This window comes from Sardina pilchardus, chromosome 14 (genome assembly GCF_963854185.1).
Source record: "Sardina pilchardus chromosome 14, fSarPil1.1, whole genome shotgun sequence".
In the NCBI taxonomy this organism is placed as follows: Eukaryota; Metazoa; Chordata; class Actinopteri; order Clupeiformes; family Clupeidae; genus Sardina; species Sardina pilchardus.
The window spans coordinates 31,255,929-31,270,565 of record NC_085007.1 but is presented as its reverse complement, the minus strand read 5'-3'; the positions used below and the strand labels follow the sequence as shown (position 1 = coordinate 31,270,565).

Genomic DNA, 14,637 nt, shown 5'->3' with positions numbered 1-14,637 from the left:
GTAAATCAGAGGGGAACTGGAGCTGGAGTCTCTTCCATGGCTGGATAGGGATAGAATGGAAGGCAAGCGCGTCCAGCCCTGTGGCTTGGAGGTGTGAGAAGGAAGGGAGGTGGGATCGCTCCAAGGGTGGAGTTCAAATGCTTTCTGCAAATGCCAAATGCAAATTTCCAACCGCTCCGGATCAGAAAGCTAACAGACACAGATGCCATGCCAACGGGTGTTCTCGGGAGACGTCAGCATTCCCGGCCAGGTGAGAAGGCGAGGGGCCGGAGTGGATGCACGCTTCAGCTGTGAAGCCCTGCCATGACAGAATGTACTCTATGCGCGCGCTTTGTACAGGGACTGTCATGCAAGAGGAAGGGGACAGCAAGTACAATAGGACTGCATGGGGCTCCAGTCCAGACACACAAAGACACATTTTACTCGCGTCCCCATGAAACTTCTTTATGAAGCAGGCCAACAAAAGATCATTAATTAACAAGCATCCACCCTTTTAAATATTACACTGCCATGAACTCTATGTTCTGACTTGAGGAGAATATAATATAGTATAATATTATCTGAACCAATTGGATCCAGTTGAAATGAGTATGCTGTATTTTCCCTGCAAGGCAATCATTCTGGAACAGTGAGCCCAGACCATACACCATCCCTCAGCACTCAAAAAGAGAGAGCTCTAAAGCACTGACATTTTTTCAGGGTCACTGAAGACATTTGGTAGCAAAATTATGTTATGGTCATAAGTCACGTAAACAGTACCACCAGTCAATGGCATACAAATCATGTCAAGAGATCAACACATCAAGTGCTTAGGAAACCTATGACATTTAAGTGTTAGGATTTGATCAGTCGTTAAATCAATCGAGTAGTGATCATGCTGGCTCATGTTGTACATTTCCAAATAATGTAGGTGGCTTGAGAGTTTTAGTAATTCACCAAATAAGGGATGTTTATTGTCTGAAGTCTACATATGCTTTGGACAAACTACAATCACTTCTAGAAGCAGCTCCATGGGACGTCCTATGAATACAGTCTATAACTAGCCAACACTTAATGACTAAAGGCAGATCAGCATTGAAATGACACACACACACACACACACACACACACACACACACACACACACACACACACACACACACACACACACACACACACACACACACACACACACACACACACACACACACACACACACACACACACACACACACACACACACACACACACACACACACACACACACACACACACACACACACACACACACACACACACACACACACACACACACACACACACACACACTTCAAGCAGCAGGGGCCCAAAAGAAGGTCAAAACTTCAAGTCATTCTCCAACCCTTTGACACGGTCATCCTACTATCTAGGAGGGAAAGTGGCCATATTTCTTAAATGTCTCAGTAGAGAACGTTAATAAGCAGTCTTGGCTTGACATTGCCTACAGGCATTCATATGGCGGCCCATCAGAGACATGATGGCATTAGCACAACAGTGGGACAGACAGAATCAAAATGGATCTGATGTGGAAGAGATAGTTGGCTCCAAAAATATTTGACATAAAATATATTCTTCTGTAAACATTGACTATTTTGTATTTTGCTATACACTAGGCTATACTTCCATGTTTTTTAGTCAGGCCTCTTAAAGATCAAGCCTGAAGATTAGTCTTTAAATGTTGTCAATATCTGAACAGAATTATCATAACTGAGTTACAGAAGCATGCAAGAGACGGAGAGGAAATGTCATCCTACTTAAAGTAGTCAAGAACAAAAGACAAAAACTGTACACATCACTGTTAGGCACAGATCTTGACAGATAACTCAGGTCATGCAGTGGATTTACTGATTTGGGCTGGAACTCCACTCTCCACAAAGAGCCTTTTCTGTTCTGATGTGCATTCACATCTCAAACTTATTTGCTACAAATCTCTAAAACTTCTTATCATCAGAACTTGAGCACGCAACAAGCCTGGGTTCCTGATTTAAACATATTATCTTTAACAAGCTCGCCCCCTCCATGTGATCCCGCCTCATGTGAATCTTGTGCTTCCAATAGCAGTATTCACAACATTCACTTTTAAAGGTACAGTCCTCTTTAATGGCAGGACTCAGGAGATGACTGAAATGTACAACCAATAAAGTGTTCCTTCCTCTTGTGCTGCATTGTTGATTGCCAACACTATTTATATTGCTCATTCCAAGACAGAAAATACTAGGTTTACACTAGGGTGCGAAAAGGAAAGAATAAAAATGGACCTCACTGAAAATCTTTGGAAAGTGCACGCCAAGTGAAAACACTCTAATATTTGCTTGGGAACTGGTACCTTTGAACAAAATGAAGCATGATTTCTCAGGAATGCATCACTGAAGTGATGTCTGGTGATTAATAAATCACTCATCCAATCCTTGACCAAACAGAGTCTGAGATATAGCATATGGCAAATAAACAGCTTTTCACCCCTTCAAATGCACTTGCTAACTTTTGGTTATCCCAATCATGTAATGATTCGTCAGATATGTAATCAATATTCCAACTGTCCTACTTTGGAGAGAAAGTGACTGAAATTGCTGCAGACAGTCTGCTTCTGGTTTTGAATGCTAATGATGCTCTTATGAATTGCCATTGTATGCTTGCTGATAGGATAATACATAACAGTGACATCTTGCTGTTGAATATCAAAATCACTCATTTCCCTCCTGCTGAGAAGCACAATCTCTTATCTGCACTGCAGGACCTAACAGGTCACCTCATCCCTAAACTACAGGTGAGAAGATGCACGCTCAGAGACAGTAGCCTACCGTGACATACCAAGCACAGTTTTAACTCAGGAACAGTGCAGGAACACATCATGTGGCACTGTAATCAATTCCATTCACTGGCATGTGTGATATTACTACAATCATACTGACAAAACAAAGGGAAATGTAGGCCTTCCAAACAATCTTTTTCTGTTTGTGCACAGACTGGCATTAAACAGCAACACAAGCAAGCAGCTGTTTGATCGGCGTGACAGGATTTCTACTTGTGAGTTTCCCTGAACTTACTATACCCCAGGCATGCCCCCTGATCAATGCTATTGTCAGAGTGACTATTCAGTGATTGTTCATGTAAAATTGTTCACAGGGGTATTGTGTGGCCCACTGACATGGCGCCAAAGGGTTTGGGTGACATGAATCTGCCAAGCCCTGGAGAGGGCTGAAAACCAGACTGGTCATTATATCGACTTCATCTGGTTGGCTGCTATATGTATCCAGTAAGACCCTCATTGACCAACAACCTTTTTGATCCAGAGCAGGAGTAAATAATTCAGTTATTGCATCCTCCAGGCCTCCCCAACCGTGACCAGAACACAGTGAACCATGGACAGTGGAAATGATCAAATCCCACAGGCCTTCGAGTTTACATGTAGCCTACATTAAGCATCTAGTAGCTGGTAACATCTGACTAGAGGAAGCTATTGAAAGCATGCAAAACCTGTCAGTCAACTACAATGCAATGGCGTATGCTGAATGATACTAGAGCTGTTTGAGGGGAAAAAATGTATCCTGGTCTAGCCATCATACATCACACATCTGATAATCCAGTCAGAAACTGATTATAGGCTACGAGTGCCATGTGATCCAAAAGTTTTGGTAATAAAAAGATCTGAAAGAATTAGAGTGGCACCTTATAATATCATTTCCCATGGTTAAGACAAACGCCTGATGTTACCGAGGAATTAAAAATGAATTTACAGCAAAAAAACATAAATATAATCTGAATCTGGTCAGTTGCAACAATGTAACAGGCTCACGTTCTCATAATAGCCAATTTCTTCCTCCGACCCAGTCTCTTTGTTGTTTAACCGAAGGAGCGACCATGATTTATGCGTGACTCAGATAGCAACCCCTAGATGACCCTTGCATGCCAGACAAACATTTCCATCAATGACCAAAAAATATCTATGCTACCCATGACTAACTTCATTGAAGTTCACAACTAATTTATGATTAATGGACCACTGTTGCTCTGCTGAATCAAACACTCTGTCCGGTCAAACAATAGCGCGAGACGTAAACATTGTTAACAAATAAAATCATTAGCCTACAACGATTAAAGGGTCTTCTTACATCACGGTAGGATACCCATTTACCCACAGTTATATTCGCCTCTTAAACTGTGCAGGTGTTGGCATTAAACTTGTTCCAATACACGACCCCTACACCCCGGCGTAACAAGTGCACGAATGCTCAAAGTCTGTTCTCGTGAGGGAGAAGCGTAACTACAAGCCAGAACTAGTTGGGGTGTTGCAAGAGCTCGGCTAAAGTTTCAAGAGTGGTGAACAGAGTGCGGCAAGCTATCACATCATGCAATGAATGACAGCTGACTCAGAAAGTTATCTTACCTGGATGTGCAACCACTTTCCTTTGCGTCCTCACAAACACTGGAATAGCACAGAGCAGCTGTAGCAAAAGCGTGGCAAGTTAGTCTCTCCCAGCATGGCGGCTGCACTGTTGCTCGGATTCAAAAATCCCTTCCCGACTGCGGTATCAATGGAGATAGGAGGGAGGAGGAGGGGTAGGTAGGTGGGTGGACCACTACGCAAGGTAGAGTTCGGGATGTTTGGCAAACTACTAATCAACCAACAGATGTGAAATTACAGCATCATATCCGCTATATTATGACTTTTTTGCTTGACAGGTAGTTCATTCATTCATGTATGCGTTTTAAACAATAACGGCGGTGTCTATTTCCGATTGAATTTTTTTTTATGTTTGTTCAGTTAGTGGCAGAACTAAATAGCCACATTCCAGGCAGGCAGCCTATTGGCCAACGTTTTTTCGATGTAGCTATGCCACAAATTCTAGTCACATCGCGGTAAACATAGACCTATGGCCCAATATCGCTTTTAAAATAAACATAAAAAAAACTTTGGCATTTGAATAGTCACAGCGCTTATCTGCTCTTGGACTATGTCGAAGCCATTCTGGTCGAATAGTGAAATTATTCACCATTCACTTGTAGGCCTCAGCATGAACTTTAGAAATGATTCAAACTGAAATGATTTCATCCTTCATAGAATTAAATGAGGCTGCGCGGTACGTCTAGGCGTGGACTACATTAACCCTAAACCTTTTCAATAAGCAGAATTAACTCATTATCCAGGCATGTTGAAAAGCACAATAGGACAGACTATCATTTGCAGAGAATAGGCCTACACAATATGCAGATAACAGACAAACAGTAGACGAGTGTAATAATTTACTAGCCTGGCATAGCCATACGTGCTTCCGCTCAATTTTCATTTCCCTTCACCGTTACAGTGAACACGATATTAGTACGAGGGTATGGTACAACCAGGCTAATAATTTACACCACTTTAAATAAATTGTAAATTGCCAGCCTAACTGCCAGCGCCGACAGTTAGTGACGCTGATTTCAATGTGCTGATTACTTCCACTGAAGAATTAGAATTTGCCACCTAGGCCTATTTCAAAATAGGTTTCAGAATAGGACTATATGCAGACATAACAGATTGTCACCCACTGGCGATGGGATGGCGTGAGGAAATAAGTGCTCCAGTGAAGGGTATGTTTTGGACAGGGTTGGCTGTGGGGGAGAATTAAAAAAAAAAATGTGTCCTGGGTGTTAAGAGATTAATGATTTATGTGAACATAACTGAAATGACACATGCATTCTCTCTCTTTGCCAGCAGTGCACAGACCACAGAAAGGCACACATAAGGTCAAAGGTTATGTAATATTTTTACTGTGTAGGCTAGGAGTGTATTAAACCCATGGTGACAGAGAACAAACCAGTCCTTGTCTTATCTGGTGGGCAGGGGGAGGCCAACAGAACAGACTCCTTCAAGTGGTTGCTAAAAACAATCACAGCTTTGAGCAGTGGCAGCTTGTGTGAGTCCTGAATGCCTCAGACTGCAAAAGTTGTAACGCACAAGATATTATGGTCATAACAAATGTCTGTATATGAACAATTATGTATCAGAAATGTAATGTAAAAATAGCTGCTAGCTTGTCTGAAGCCAATGATGTCATATATATTTTGTGTAATTCCCATTTATTCATCCTTGCAATTCATTTGTCCAATACATCCGTGTACAACTGCATACCACACAGAATCCATACATTTATTTTGAACAAATTTGCAGTCTGTGTTCTTTGCAGTCTGTGTTCTCAAGGTCTTGTATTAAATGTCAGCAGCTTAAATCAGTCACTGATATGTAGGCTATGGGAAAAGGAAAACAGGTGGCTTTGGAATGCTTCACCAGTTCCACCATGCTCATTTAGATTAAGCAGATGTGAATTCATTGTCTTCCTGGTGATTCCAAGTCTGATCAATCAGTTAATTTGACAGAATGATCTCTGAATCTCTCTGAATCCCACTACTTCCATGTGTCCTCTCCCCCACCTCTCAAAGGTATTTTGTCAGGCTAAATTTAGTGGCACTTGTCTGTGTATCCATGCAGAATGACAATTCCTGGTTGTTGGTGTGCACATTACAGTTAGCTACCTCTGTGTAGACACATTTCACACGTCTCTGGGCCCTTTCACATAGAACGTCAGTAGCTTGGCATTGGCATTTGCACTGTCTGCATGGCATTATAACTGAGCAGCAAAAGTGATGTCAAAAGGGTGATCCGTAGCCTATAGGTTGACTGAGTGAATGTTGCTCCATTATGCACAGTTCTACTAAAGGCAGCATGGTGCATGGTGTGGCTAAAGAATTGATTTTTGTTTGTTTTTGTCTCCAGACGGGACTGTGTCTGCAATTGGTGTCAGCACGTTGAATAAAAGTGTCAGAGAAATGCACACATACATTTGAGTTAAAACATAGACTCTGTCCAAAATAAATTGATAGAGGATTTCTGCACATTCTGATGGTTATAATTCCTGTAGGGCCTACAATTCCATTATCTGCAAAGAAGCTTCACTGACTGTTTGAAAGAGAGGGATTATTCAATATCAACATTAAGTGTAAAAACGTTACATTAAATGCATTTCAATATTCATCAAAATGTCATTTGAGAAAATGTGGTGGTAAATGTAGAAACATTCTCTTTACTTTTCTTTCATAATTTACGCGCCTCGTTTTGCATCAAGTAGCTCCAGACCGAGCTGCTTTTCATACACCAACACATAGGCGGCGCTACCCCTCTTTGTGGACTTCCATCACTGAATACCGAAGAAGATAGACACAACAGTAAAAATGGCGCGGTCCAAGAAAATCAACGTTACTGACTTGTAGCGGAGTATATTCTCTTTCCTTGTGAAACTTCTGAATTTAATTTTCTCAGTAAGTTAGCAGTAAGCAGCCTACACTAACTATTGTATGAAGATAACGATTTGTTTATAACGCTAGTTATTTTTTAGTGGGCTAACCATAATAATAAGGTTAACGTTAGCTACGTTTATATTAGCGATGATAACGTTAACATTCACTTCCTTACCGCGAATGTAAACAATGTCGTTAACAGATGTTTTATATTTATCTGTACATAAATAATGGTGTATATTCGATATTTGTTTCAGGCGCCCAATGCCCAAACATGCCACTCTCTACTCAGTCTCAACCAGGAGATGAGCAGTATGTCCTTGTTGCGACTCTGGATAATGTCAGAAATCTTTCCAACATCCTCAAAGCCATTACTTTTAAAGACCATGCCATTTTTAACGCCACTCAGAATGGATTGAAAGTGACTGTCGAGGACTCAAAGTGTTTACAAGCAAATGCCTTCATACAGGTATTCTTGTTTCCTTTATTTTCACGTCGTTGCTGTCGAGTATTAGCTGTTAGAGTTTGAGTTGGTTTTAGACTCTACTGATCTTAATGACTTGTGTTTGTAATTTAGGCTGACATCTTTCAGGAGTTTGACATCAAAGAAGATTCTGTGGGATTTCAAATTAATCTTACAGTCCTCCTAGATTGCCTCACAATATTTGGGGGAAGCACAGTACCAGGTAATTGTATTATATTTCGTGAGTATGAAGATGGTTGTGGTGAAGATACACATTGCTTTATATGTTTAATGCAGTTAGGCACTAGATGATAATTGGTGTGTATGGGGGATATTGTTACTGGTTTGGGACAACTCTGTGAAAACAAACCCATGGGTGAATTTAAAATCGCACCAAATATTCGGCTCTTCCTAGTGCAGCCCATAGACTGTGCTTTATGTGAAGAGGAAATGACAATACATGCCTCCTTTGTAGGGTTACCCTAGATAGGACTGAATTGATGGAAGAGTTGATAAGTTGTATAATGGGACCCAGTTTTGTATCCACCTGCTGCCTGCAGCCTACCTCAAAAGCTGACATAGAATGGATGAACGTAGTATTTTACTTTGTTCTCCGAAGTTAACTGATGTTCTAGAAGGTATTCAGCTTCAATGAGGGGAGATAACTTAAGTGGATGTATTATCTATGTACACCTCCTGAATGGTAATATTCCTATTGTCCAATAAATAAAGAATTAAAGGTATTCAGCTTTGGTTCATCATAATATGCTCAGATGTTATTTTACAAACCCATTTACGACCCCATAATTAGGCTTTGTGAATTTGATTTACTTCAGTTGTCCATGCATTTGTTTTCACAGAGTTGTCCCAAACCGAAAGTTGCTGCAATGTTGAGAATTTGCGTCTTGCATCAGAGGCATACTTAATCTTCAGCTACAATCTACTGTAATGTAGAATTCTTAATGCAGGTTACATCCTCAACGTTACACAAATGTTACACATTTTGTTTCAATATGTTTCCTCTTAATAAAGGAGTCACAACAGCATTGCGCATGTGCTATAGTGGCTATGGATTTCCCCTTACACTCTTTCTTGAAGAGGGTGGAGTGGTGACCGTGTGTAAAATCAACACCCAGGAGCCTGAGGAACCAATAGACTTTGACTTCTGCAGCACAGATGTCACCAATAAGGTCATCTTACAGTCAGACAGTCTGAAAGAGGCCTTCTCTGAGCTGGACATGACAAGCGAGGTCCTTCAAATCACAATGTCTCCCTCCCAGCCATTTTTCAGGTAATGCAAGTTGTTTCTCTGGTACACTATTTTTCCCCCATTCACTTTGGGCTCCCAATGTTCCACTGCATATTGATTGGGGTTGCTGTCACTAAGGGGCAAGGACTAAAATGTATTTGAAAGCATCTCTAAATTGAGTGATATGCTAATAGTAAACAATACATAGTAATAAGCTAGTAGGGAATGGTAAACACAAGTATACCCTCCTCAGTGAGAGGACCCGGTGCTAAAATCTGATAAGGTCTTAATTAATGTGTTAGGTCCCCAGTAGTCTTCGATTTTCGGTGCACGCTGAACCTAGTCAGTCCTGGAAACTGTACTCCTATACATCTATAACTCACACCATTGATTTTGCCCTCATGTGAGAGAAAGACCTCATTGGGACAGCCAACCACTGGCAGGCTCTGAGTGATAAAACTTGGATATTCCCATGATTGGCAGCATGCCAGCAATGGACACAGTTACCTCTCCCAATTACATCTCTGTTCCAAACGTGAGACACACCAGGTCACTATGGTATTATCTGTTAAGTTATTTTCTCCAAATCCATTCAGTCCATTTCTTTTACTCTTGGTGCATGTGGCTGGAATTGTGTATTATCAAAGTGAAATGGTTTATGGCAGATATCAATGGCGTGAGTTACAGTTTTACAGGAGCTCACATGTCAAAGACTGACTGGAAGTCAGCATGCACTGAAAACTGAAGGAATTTGTCGGATAGCATGCCATTGATATTGCTGAGGAGGAATGACAAGCTTTGTTCTTGTGTATATGGTTTTTGTATGTATGCAATTTTTAGTTATTGTACCCAGATTGTAATCAGATATAATCATAGTTTCTCTTTGTCATCTTAAAGATGGTGCTGTAGAAATGCCTTTGTATTTGTCTCCATTCCTGTAGGTTGTCCACATTTGGAAACTCTGGAAATGCACATTATGATTACCCCAAGGACTCAGACATGATGGAGCTCTTCCAGTGCACAAAAACACAGACCAACAGGTTAGCATTATAATAATAATAATTATGATTACTTAATTATTATTATTGGCATAGTAATTAAAATAGAAAACAATAGAATGAGAGTCCTAATAAGATGCCTTAACCAGTTTGTCTTTAATGATGACAATATGTATTTGGTCTTGTTTGTAGATATAAGATGTCCTTACTGAAGCCATCGACAAAAGCATTGGCCCTGTCATGCAAGGTGTCTGTGCGGACAGACTCCCGTGGATTTCTGTCACTGCAGTACCTGGTTCGCAATGATGATGGGCAGATCTGCTTTGTAGAGTATTTCTGTTCACCAGATGAAGAAGTTGATGAAGAATGATATAGTTAAGGCCTCTTTATTTATCACACCGGCATGCCCAGCTGCATTACATCGCTGAACTCATTAATGATTTCCTTATGCTCTGATTGCATAGGTCTGTCAATAAGGCTAGAGTCTACTTCTGATTTCAGCAAAACTGTACAGGGAACATCATAAGGTTTATTGAATTGAATGTTTGTTTTAATAAAGAAAAGAAAAGACTACTGTTTGCTGTCCAAACTGGTTTTAATCGATCACAAAGATATGCTCCAGTACGCATGGGGGCGCTGTACTTTTACTTACCAGTTATACTGGGATAATTTCCACGCGCTTGCAGTAGAATGAGACAGCCAAGATGTCGGCGCTCAAGAGAAAGCGTGGAGGAAAAGGTGGCGGACCCAAAAATAAGAAAAAAGTCAAATTTGCGGAAAATGGAGAATCCAACACAAATGTTACGACGGACCAAGAACAGAAGACTGAAATCAACATTCCAGCGCCGGTTTCAATGGTGAGAGATGTGGTTGTCGGCTCAACATAAACACAAGTAGTTTATGTTAGCTAACCAATGTTAGCCTACTAAGTATGTGTGAATTGGCTAGTCATGTCGTGATCTCTCTTCTAATGTATTTTTGTCCATAGCCCTGTCCGTATATGGGAAACATTTGTCATCTGTGTACATTGTTTGAGATTGGGTGCATCAAATTAATTTGGTTATTATGATGCAGGGATGTTACTGTAACATATTGCGTGGTAGCTTGCTAACTGTACTGTAACCAGCTTGCTAACTTACTGTAACCAGAGATGTAGAATTATTCAAACCATGGTCATGTTTTTACCACTTCACAGGGAAAATGGAAAAACAAAGAACGCGTTCTGGTCTTTTCTTCGAGAGGTATCAACTTCAGAACTAGACATTTAATGCAGGATCTAAGGACCATGATGCCTCATGCTAAAGCTGGTAGGTCTAGCACGTTCAGCCGTGTTTACCCTTAAATTATATTATGAATGTTTGAGCTAAATCCCCATTTGTGATCATTTCAGACACTAAAATGGATCGAAAAGACAAGCTGTTCGTTGTCAATGAGGTTGGACATATTTTGACACTCTGTAGTTTTTTCACTCTGTAAGTTGCAGAACTACATATTCTAATGCTTGTCCTTGTCATTTTCTTTAAGGTGTGCGAAATAAAGAACTGCAACAAGTGCATATATTTTGAGGCAAAGAAAAAGCAAGACCTTTACATGTGGTGAGTTTGTATCCTTGCAAGTAATGCAGTAACCTCTTTGTGATATTGGTAATAATATAAGCTTAAGTTGGATAATGATGTGTGTTTATTTCAGGATCTCTAATGTCCCCCATGGACCCTCAGCCAAATTTCTGGTTCAGAATGGTGAGTGTCTTTTAGAATTATATGCTTGCTAGGCTTTGTAGAAAATATTATGTGTTCACTTACCATCACTTGCTCTGTCTCTCTCTCTTTTTAAGTGCACACACTTGCAGAGCTGAAAATGACGGGTAACTGCCTTAAAGGATCCAGACCACTTCTGTCATTTGACCCTGTGAGTATTCTCCCAGACTAAATATGTAGAATTCAGAGCTGTTTGATATTATTGCTTACTTTGTTTTTTTTCTCTACAGCAATTTGACAGTGAACCCCATTACTCTCTGCTGAAGGAGCTGTTCACTCAGGTTTGTTTCTTAGTGATGTAAAGCTTAATTTGTTGAGTATATTGCTGATGTGAGGAAGGTGCTAACCATTAGTCTTTTGCAGACTTTTTCAACACCTCAGTATCACCCAAAGAGCCAGCCATTTGTGGATCACGTCTTCACATTCACAATAGCAGACAACAGAATATGGTTCAGGAATTACCAGGTCAGTTGTGTGAATCTTTTCTTAACTCATTGAGTGCCAACAACGTAATATTGCGTTTTTAGCTCCCATGCGTAGAGTGCCAATATGCAATATTGCGTTTGTCGCTTTTTTTTTAAATTACGAAACTAGACACTCTAACTCACCTTATGTGTGATTTTTGAAAGTCTATCATGAAGAGAACTGAAGTAGATGATGATTGAAAACTCATGAAATCCTACAATCCGGACATTTTATCTGGGCATTATCACAACGCAGCATTTGATTGATATTGCTGCATAAATTGTGTCGAATCAGGCACGTCAAGTCAATACAAGGTCATTTCGTAATTTTGTGGGTTCGTCACAAGGCGGCAGTCTCAACAATGGGATAGTCTACCCAGCGTTAGTTAGTAGGCCCTAGATCAGTGGGACAGAGAGGAGAGAGTTTGAGAACCACCCCAGGAGTATAAGCTATGGAAGAGGTAGCCTTGCTGCATTACCTGCAGCGTGTTATAGAGAGATCGAACTGTTCATTGACATAGGGTGCTTTAAATACACGTAGGCTAACACTTCCCTTGATCATCACTGAAAGTACAAGTTTCCGCGATTGCATTCACATAGCAGCTGTGGAGGCAACATAGGTCGGCAGCAGGAAATGTTCCGGTGGTAGATATACGGACATATGAATTCAGACAGTACAAAAAAAAAAAAGCCCCTTCGGTAAAAAGTCTGATCATTGCGGAAATGTACGTCTGTCTTAAAGTGGCTTATATCTCCGTTTCTAGAGGAAAAACAGGGATTTTGATGAAAACCAGCCACTGTTAAGCTTGGGATTTCTCAGGAATGGAGACACGTAGAGATAAACGGTTTTCACCCACTGAGAGCTCAGAGTCTCACCTTTCAAATGAGCCATAGTATATGTCCATAACTATAACATAGAATACACTGTGGCTCTACAAAAATAGTCAAAAATGATCTAGCTTGCTGGCACTCTGGGACATAGCTTCCAAAAACAATGCGGCATTCAATGAGTTAAGTTTCACAATTATTTTTTGGTGAATGATCTATTTTTGCCACATGTGCCATTGTCTGAAAGTTGTTTCATTTACTGGTAGATCATTGAAGAGGACGCATCGCTGGTGGAAATTGGGCCCCGCTTTGTGTTGAATCTCATCAAAATATTTCAAGGAAGCTTTGGTGGGCCTACACTTTATGAAAACCCACATTTCCAGTCCCCTAACATGGTAGGTCTATTGGTTTTGGTTCATCTTTTATTGCAATACACACACAAACTTTCAAATAAACAAAAAAAAGATTGAACCAAATAGAAATGAAATTGAAGTTACATTGATAGATGGGAGATCAAGTTGTGATTCTAAATTTTGTTAATATGTAGAATTACAGAGCCCATGTCACAGACCATTTTAATGTAGTGTTACCATACTGAAAGTGATCGTTAGAACATTAGTGTGGTTGTTGAAACTACTGTTTGGGTATAGCAGTTCTTGAAGATACTAAGTGTGATGAAGATGTTTAAGCGTTTTTCCCTTGAATTTGCACACAGCAAAGACGAATGGTCCGCTTGGCACTGGCCGCTAAGCATCGGGAGCGTCAGCTTGTGCGGGAGATTCAGAAGGTCAAGAGGTTGGAAACAAAAGAGGTGCTGAGAGAGGATGTGACGGATGATGTCTTTGACACCCCTGCGCCAGAGAAACCGGTGGAGATCGAGCTGGAGGCACCCCCTCCCAAGCCGCCCAAGACTGGCAAACTCACGGAACTTAGAAGGAAGACCAGACTGAAGCGCAAGGGTCTACGTTAAAATGTATCTGTCAAAAAGAGACTGGTGTGTTTTCTTATTGCTAAGTTGTTAAAGATACTGTTGATGCAGACAGAGATTTTATTGGAAATGTAAGGTAGATTGTCCTGTGTTCCAAGGGTCTCTGTATCTGCTGTGTCAAATTATGTTCCAAAACTGTTCAAGTGTCCTTTGATTAAGTGAATATATGCTATACAAACATTTTCATCAACATGCTCACATTTAGCTGGTTTTCAATAAATTAAACGTTTGACAAGCATCTGTCTTTTTTTTAGATGACTCTACCTCTGGAATGATTAGATATCTTATGTTAAATCCATAGGTAAAATCAGTTTTGGAGTATGAAATGTTATATCCACATATTGAAGACTATCTGGAGCACATGATTACATGATTACAATACCTGAATTCATACCTGAAGCACATCAGCTCCCATCACATAAGAATATTTTGAGACATTTGTTTGTATACGGGTTTTCTGTGGATTTCTTTTTTTCATGTCTGTATTCACAGTCATTGAAGACGAGGCCAAGCATTTCACTGAACTTCCTGTGGGCAAAAAAAAAAAAAGATTACTGTCCCTTTAACGAGAAAGTTCACCGTGACGTCATTTAAAAG

The 14,637-nt window shown here is 40.4% G+C and overlaps 3 protein-coding genes across 4 annotated transcripts in view; 2 read left to right on the top strand and 1 right to left on the bottom strand.

Annotated features, from left to right (window-relative positions):
* Positions 1-4,562, bottom strand: part of sema4d (sema domain, immunoglobulin domain (Ig), transmembrane domain (TM) and short cytoplasmic domain, (semaphorin) 4D) — a 31,572-nt gene extending 27,010 nt beyond the window's left edge. For both annotated transcript variants that reach the window (XM_062553785.1, XM_062553784.1), the window contains exon 1: positions 4,406-4,562. The gene's annotated coding sequence lies outside the window, so the exon portion shown is untranslated. The remainder of the gene's footprint in view (positions 1-4,405) is intronic.
* Positions 4,563-7,179: 2,617 nt separating this feature from the next.
* rad1 (RAD1 homolog (S. pombe)) lies at positions 7,180-10,578 on the top strand. Its single transcript, XM_062554159.1, has 6 exons — positions 7,180-7,314; positions 7,551-7,762; positions 7,871-7,979; positions 8,789-9,047; positions 9,947-10,045; positions 10,196-10,578. The coding sequence occupies exons 2-6, from the start codon at positions 7,568-7,570 to the stop codon at positions 10,371-10,373; spliced, it is 840 nt and encodes a 279-aa protein (XP_062410143.1). The 5' UTR covers positions 7,180-7,314; positions 7,551-7,567; the 3' UTR covers positions 10,374-10,578.
* A 111-nt stretch (positions 10,579-10,689) lies between these two features.
* bxdc2 (brix domain containing 2) lies at positions 10,690-14,276 on the top strand. Its single transcript, XM_062554941.1, has 10 exons — positions 10,690-10,860; positions 11,199-11,310; positions 11,394-11,437; positions 11,528-11,598; positions 11,693-11,742; positions 11,838-11,911; positions 11,991-12,041; positions 12,124-12,225; positions 13,319-13,447; positions 13,768-14,276. Exons 1-10 carry the CDS (start codon positions 10,708-10,710, stop codon positions 14,020-14,022), a joined length of 1,041 nt encoding a protein of 346 aa, XP_062410925.1. The 5' UTR covers positions 10,690-10,707; the 3' UTR covers positions 14,023-14,276.
* The last annotated feature ends 361 nt before the right edge of the window (positions 14,277-14,637 follow it).